This window comes from Dermacentor andersoni, chromosome 1 (genome assembly GCF_023375885.2).
Source record: "Dermacentor andersoni chromosome 1, qqDerAnde1_hic_scaffold, whole genome shotgun sequence".
Lineage (NCBI taxonomy): Eukaryota > Metazoa > Arthropoda > Arachnida > Ixodida > Ixodidae > Dermacentor > Dermacentor andersoni.
This window is the reverse complement of record NC_092814.1, coordinates 279405512-279412877: the sequence shown is the minus strand read 5'-3', so window position 1 is coordinate 279412877 and position 7366 is coordinate 279405512. Positions and strand designations below refer to the sequence as shown.

Below are 7366 nucleotides of genomic sequence, written 5' to 3'. Positions count from 1 at the left end.
AAACGAAAGCCAGGTTGCGCTACCGCGCACAAGGATCCTTTTGTTTCATGCACTCGCAACGCGGTGTATAAGATTCCACTTTCGTGTGGGAAGTACTACGTGGGCCAGACGGGCATATGTTTAAACGTGCGTCTGGCGGAGCATAGTAATAAAGTGGAGAGCATCGCTATAGATAAGCATCTGGCTGCCCATCGTAGAAAATGTGACGCGAAGGCACCATGCTTCCCTCTCTTAAAACAAACTGTTGTCTATCGCCACAGGAATAAGATAACGAGGGAAATCGTCGAAGCAGCTGAGATAGCTACAGCAGGTGACGATTGTGTTAGCACGCCGTCTGTTCTTTTATCAAAGAAAGAGCTTGATTTTTTGGGCGTAGTAGTCACAGGACTGCTTTTCCTCCTTCCATTCAGTGCGTCTGTTGCAGTGGCATCCCAGTGGGTATATATATGCTCATTAGCTGCAATAAATCAATTGTTGAAAGTTAGCGCTCGTCCCGTGTTCCTGCTTCGTCTTTGTGCCATTCTTGCGCTGTGTATCCCAGGCTGCAAAAAGTCGCGTTAAGCGTTTCATGGCCCCTTAATGGGCAGCTTTTTTTTTTCTCTCTTTTGACCTTTCTTCCTCCAATTGCCCATTACAAAATTTACTCAGTAATAGATGCCATATTTGAAGCCAACTATAGAAGTTCTTTCTGAATGTTTGTATTCGATTTGATAAATTTTCAATATTCATCAGAAAATTGTCATAAAATGTATATGAAAAAGAATTTGCTGTATTTGCAAGAAGAATACAGTAACTTTACTCGGAAAGAGCTTTAGCTTTCTTTAGGCTCACCAAGGCCGACTGATTACTTGACTGGTATTTATAATTGCAAAATAATCACAAAAAGTTATAAAGGCTTCAGCGTATTTTATGATAATGTCTTCAACCACCAGATCAAAGGAACTGATTCATGTTGTGCTGGTCTGTCTCTGCAGGTAATTACACAGTTCAGCAATGATAACACAATATATTCAAAGAACTGTCTTTATTGTGCATGTTTCTGCTGAACAATATGAAAATGACCAACCAGGCTATGAACACGATTTTTCTTCTGGTATTGGCAATGAAAGGAATCATGCATATGCATTATTTGGCAGGATTGCATGTACATGCACTGCTAAGTTTCCACCTCGTTCTGAATGCTGTCGCACTCTTGGACTTTGTACATATGTATACATTTTATATATATAATATATATATATATATATATTTGCATAGTCCCACATCACATATTGTACAGTGCATTCCTCATGCCCAGCCTGCTTTCCACACTGTGGAAAAACATTTTCAGCCTTTCCAATGAGTAGCAACAAGCTCTCTAGGCAGGACAGTCAAAATGAGCCTTAAGATGAAGTCAAATGCGTACAATAAGGCAGAGGCACAGCAAAAAACCTATTTACAACAACACAGAACACAACATTATTTGCCGAGTGTCCTTCTGCAATCTAAATCAATGTAGCATTTCACGAGCCTACAGAGCAATCAGCATTGCCAGTTAGTAGCGAGGGTTGTTGCTGCAAGAGTGCACATTGTTTTGGCCCCATCTTGTGAAATAAATATGCTGCAATGACAAAACAAAATTGGAGTACTAAATCTGACAAATCCATAGCTTACTGGCAGTTCTCCAGGATTGAGCAAGATTCAGCACACACAGAAGATACTTACTTGGAAGGAATAGTTATACTTTTTTCATGATTCTCGGCACATTCACAAGCCTTCCACACCTATATGTGCTGACCATGGTGAGCTGTTGAAAAATTTGAATACTGATTCACTGCATATTGTTAGTAACAAGGAGCATCTGAATTGCTGCCATCAGTTATTATCACATTCTTATTTACAAATGATAGTAATAAAAAAAATAGAAAAGAAAAAGTTATAGTGGTCTGTCTTAAGCTAAACTTCTGTCAACACAACACACTCTTGCAATCTTGAGTAACTGTGAGCAACTTAGTATGTGTTTGCTACAAGAAATTCAAATTGAGTGACTGTGAAATCGGTGTTTGATTCAAAATATGCCAAATATTTTTGCATGCAATCTAAATCTTTAATTTATCAGGTGTGGGTTTTATTTGAATATCTTGACTCACTTTGCAAGATCCAGATTTTTTCCCACATTTAGGTTTTTTAGAGTGTAATGACATTACAGTAGACTTAGATTATTAGAACCATAGTTCTTATCAAGAAACTGTACATAGGTAGCTCAATAACGAGCTTAAGAAAAATCAAAATAAACTCATTTGAACCTACATTGTATTTTCTAATGCACCGTCATTAGATATACAATCACTTGCTGCTTTGCAAATGATGGATGGACTGGTATCTACTAATACAGCCTTCAAGAATAAAGACTAATGTACCACACACTTCACTGCTGACTGCAAATAACAAAGAAGAGGTACCGGTAAATTTGGCAGTCATCAGAGAAGTATGTCTGCTTGTCAAGGAAATACAAGAGAAAGCAAAGATGAAGGTTCCCAGCTGCCTTCGTTAGAGCGAAAGCTATGAAGTGACCATAGGCACTCCACCAAGGTTTGCCATAAACCCCTTGCTTGATTAAGTATTGTACAGAAGAAACACTTTTGAACATTCTTTGTACAGATAACTCAAGTCTTGTGTGCAGCATCAAAACACAGTACTAAAGTGATGTTTAAGTGCTGGAGGAAATCTAAGCGAGAGAAGCAGTTTATGGATAAGCAGAAGCAAAATGGACTGCATGGCCTACAATCACTTCAGCAAAGACTTAAAATTGGTCAGCACCACTCATTTTAGGTATTTTTGTTGAGGGGTCAAAGAAGAAGGCAACAAGGGCAAAAGGCATTGGGAGAATTTAGGCAGAATTGAAGAACTGAGAGGATGTTTCAGGGTTTCTGTATGAGAATATACCAAAAAATGTTGGCAGGCTTAGTTTACAAGACAGTAATGTGACCAGCATTGTTGTATACAGCTGAAAATAATCATGATGAAGGCTTAAAAATGCGGAAAATAAAGGTGACTGAAATGAGGATGCCGAGATATACCTGTGCAGTGACAAGAAAAGAGAGCTTTAAGTGACTATATCTGAGTATTGTCAAAGTAGCAGCAAGAGGTGCAGAGGAATGGTCGAAGTTGCAGCAAAAATGTAAGAGGAAAGTTTGAGATGGTTTGGCCATTTAATGAGTAGAGGATATTGACAAGAATGCCATGAAAGTCAACTCTGGTGGCAAGACAATATTGAGGAGGACTGAAACATCAAGAAGCTGAGAGATGAGTAGATGACTGATAGGGCAAGTGAACAAAACTCCTCAGAAACACAGACCCCATAAGAAAATAGGTCCTAGTTAAATGAAAGTGATGATGCTGTGCATGTAAGTTAATCAGCCCTTTTGAGGATGAGAGATAGGCAAAGCTGCAAAACAGGTTTACTATAAATAATGTTCTGTGCTGCTAGATAAAAACATACCCACCAGCTTTCCTTTTAAACATGTTGTGAGCGACAAGTATAAAAATAGCCCTCTGATCTCAAATTCAGCTGTGCCATACACACAGAACTTCAGTACATGATTGCAACACACATGTTGGAGGCTGACTATGTTAAAATGTATTGGGACAGAGCTACCTCATGCCCATGGCACTCGCTGCCTGAAGTGTGCTTCTGACTTTCATCAAATTAATTAGCAAGCAAGAGCATTTCTCCAACATGTATGTGGTGTGACACGACTGGGCATTTCTATTCATAGCGAATCTATAAACCTACAAATTAAAAAAATAAAACCTGTGTACATGGCATCTTTGTGAGCATCTGCAAGTAGTCCACCAGAAAAATGTTCAGCGGGTCAGTTTTTCACTGAAGAGCACAACACACATGGTGTCCTTGGGAAGCTAAGTTGAGTAGTCCACCTCCCACAATATATATATATATTTTCAGTCTGCACTGCACAGTGGCTTAGATAAATACAGAGTCAGTGTGAGTCAGTCCAGGCTGCTGCATAGTTTGCTGCTTGGAGTCGGCTGATCCACCCAGTGCCTGTCCCAAGGGACTGGAAATGCCTTCTGACCAGTCAGACTGTGCTGAATGGGGTGAAGAACTCGACCACTGGCCTGGTGACTCGGGTGATGGCGTCAGGTAGGTCTCACCAGGGTGAAGATAGTGCTGAGGTGTGACCTCAGCCCCACTGCCATGGCTGTGCTGAGATGGTGGCGTAGGGTAGTGGTAGTAGGCTGGCTGTACCGGGTAGTCATATGTTGGTCCCCCTTGCTGCAACTTGTGCTGGTGCGCAGCTCGCATGGCAGCCATGTGAGTTGGCGATGTTGGAAGTGAGGGTCTCTGCTTGGCAGGTGAAGATGCCATGCTATAGCTGCTCATGCTGGAGGGCACAGAGGTCTGGCGTTGATGCTGCTGTTGCTGCTGTTGCTGCTGCTGCTGTTGTTGCTGTGACATGGCAGCAGGACCTGTGTTAGCATAGGCTTGTAGATCGTACACTCCAGCATAGACAGGCCCCACACAATCCTCGTAGCATGGTGGTTGTTTGGTAAAGGTGGCCACAGCCTCTTGAGGCAAGAACAAAGGGCCTCCTGGTGACTCGTGAGGCGAGTCAAGCGAGTGTGCAATGTCTGGCAATGGAGGCGGATCCCTACACTTCTTAATAGATGGTGTCCTCCTCTTTGGAACAGCAACCGCAGCAGTGTCAGTTTTGGGGGATGTGGCTGACATGTCAAGTTGCTGCAGGGCACTGGCACCATTCTTGGCCTGTGGCTGCCGTCGCTTGCCCTTGGCAGATTTAGTGGACCCAATGACTGTTGGGCTAGACAGTAGGATTGGTGGGCTGGAGAGCCCTGAAATATGGGGGCTTGGCACATACTTGTCCAGCAGGTCGACAATATCGAGGTGCATGCGATCACGAGCAACATCACGCGGCCGCCTGTCCATGTGGTTGGTGATGTCTCGATTGGCTCCATGGTCAAGCAATGCCTGCACAGCTTGCAAGCTTCCTTCACGTGCCGCAAGGAACAGAGGAGTCTCTTCATGCACATCTTGAGCATCACGGTTGGCACCATGAGCCAAAAGCATACGGACTGAAGCAACATCATTGACAGCGGCTGCCCAGTGAAGTGGTGTACGCGAGTCAGAATCTGCTGCATTGACGTCTGCTTCTGCATTGATTAGGTCTTCTGCCATGCCCTCCATAGCAAGGCGAATGGAAAGAATAAGTGGAGTCATCCCATTGTTCATCTTGGCATTTAGATTTGTGGCACGATTTCGCAGCAGGATCTGCTGGGGAAAAAAAACAACACACAAGAAGAACATTTAGGTCAGGTTTCGCGGGCTACATGGTGGCTGCCATTTCTGAGTATGCCTCAGAGTAGCAATTGCCTGTTGTCAGGTGATAACTACTACATCTTGTTCACACAGTAAATAATATGGCAGCACATAAATTACATCTCTAATAACAATCTGAAAGCTTACCCTACATTAAAAATAAGCGCAAAAGAACAGGACTAGTTATGTTGAAAAATAGTTACCTGAAACACTCCTACAGCATCAGCTGCAATAGCTGCATGAAGCGGTGTCCTGCCGGAACTGTCCTGAGCATTGGCATCAGCTCCAGCATCAAGAAGTCGTTTGGCAGCGTCTGCCCGGGCGTAGCGAGCAGCAAGGTGCAACGATGTTTCGCCAGTCTTTTCAGTAGTACTGCCAAGCTGGGCACCTTGCATTAAAAGGTCCTGAATCATATTGGCAGATCCAGTGTCCTCTTCTCCTGGCTCTTCCCCAGTATCCACACCACCACCACGAAATGAAGCAAGCATCAAAGGCGTCAGGCCACCTGCAGAAAGCATCATTTGCATCAACCAATTTTAAACAGAGTTCTAAATCACAAAAAGTACAAACATTGCCATATTATTACTAGAGTGCAGCATTATTTAGGTGAGCATTATGACTAAAAAGTTTGAAACATCATGCAAGAGGAGCAGGAAATATAGATGAAAGTGGTACTAAGACAATATTTCTACAAAACAATGCAGTAACTATTCAGAAATCTCCGATGCTCTTGTCAGTTTATCCCGTGATACAACTGCCATATAGATAAAATCTACGATTGCCAAGCTACTGACCACTGAATTCAATTATGATCAGTTTCATTCTGCCCCAAATCTACATTGACATCAAAGGTGATGCAGTGAATGGATGTTTGAAGCATTTTACAGATTCTCAAGAGACATCAAAAGATATTGTAAACTTCCTTGAGATGTTAGTTCTTACACACAGATGGCAAAGGTTTGCAAATTTTTAGAGCCTATTATTGTCCCCTATTGCCACCCTGTGGCAGGTAATAGCTACCACTGCTTCAAGTATTAGTGAAATTGCACTGGTCTGCAATGCCATTAATTATAATGAGAAGTGCACAAATAATTATGAATGGTTAAGTGGGAAAACTTAAAATAAAGAATTACAGAGGACAATATTCCACTCATCAAAATGAAACCCACTAAATTGCCTATGCAGTACAGAAAACTTCACCAAATGAAATTACATAGTTGGAAGCAATCTAAGAATGAAGCAGCAAATGCACCACAGTTCAACTAAAAGAGAATTTATATAAGTGCACCAGTCAGTTATGTTAGCTAATTTCCATGACGTCACCATGCAGGCAAACTTATTCAGTATCCCATCATGCCCTCGTGAACAAGTTTATCAGCAATGCTAAAATATATTAAGAGCCACCAAGAGCATCGTAATTACCCATGATTACATGCCACAGTTTTCCAAGATCTCCTCAGTTTTAACTCCCAAAATATACCTTTTGATGTAGTGAAAATTTTGTGATTATGTATGTTGTTCTGGAAGTACCCATATCCCAGAAAGTGTTTCACCATTGTAAAGAAGTTGCAAAATGTAATGTGCCTTCCTTATAGCCTACTGCGTACATATTCATCAACAAATCACGGCAGTCACTGAATCTCTTTATATTCACTTTGGTGCAAGTGACGATGTGGAGATCCAATTCATGTTGAAACATTGCATAGGCACACTTGTATTATTGCTTCACTTCCACCAAAACGCTTTCCCCTCACTGCCATCAAGCGTGCTTGTTTTTTCTTTACCCTGCACATTTCACATGGCATATTATATTATATATACTTAAATATGTGTGCAGGCCTTCTTTATAAGGAAGCTGCACAAGTGGCCTCAATTAACTTTTCATAGTCTGTAGGCTAGTCTATCTGTAGCCCGGCACATCAAAGCACTCTCTCATGTGGCATTTGTTCCTGGACACAGTCACAGCAGATGGCAAGCATCCTTTGCATTCATGTGTGTCATGAAGCACTGACATTTAGTGCTTGCATA

The 7366-nt window shown here is 42.0% G+C and overlaps 1 protein-coding gene across 2 annotated transcripts in view; it reads right to left on the bottom strand.

Moving 5' to 3' along the window:
* Nucleotides 1-1009: 1009 nt before the first annotated feature.
* N (neurogenic locus Notch protein) overlaps nt 1010-7366 on the bottom strand; it is an 83598-nt gene continuing 77241 nt past the window's right edge. The window contains exons 19-20 of one of the 2 annotated variants that reach the window (XM_050195631.3): nt 5542-5843; nt 1010-5293 (exon numbers count right to left, since the gene is read on the bottom strand). In XM_050195631.3, the coding sequence (XP_050051588.1) occupies nt 3965-5293; nt 5542-5843 (1631 nt within the window). In that variant the 3' untranslated portion in view covers nt 1010-3964. The remainder of the gene's footprint in view (nt 5294-5541; nt 5844-7366) is intronic. The other variant, XM_050195633.3, reaches the window with a different exon arrangement.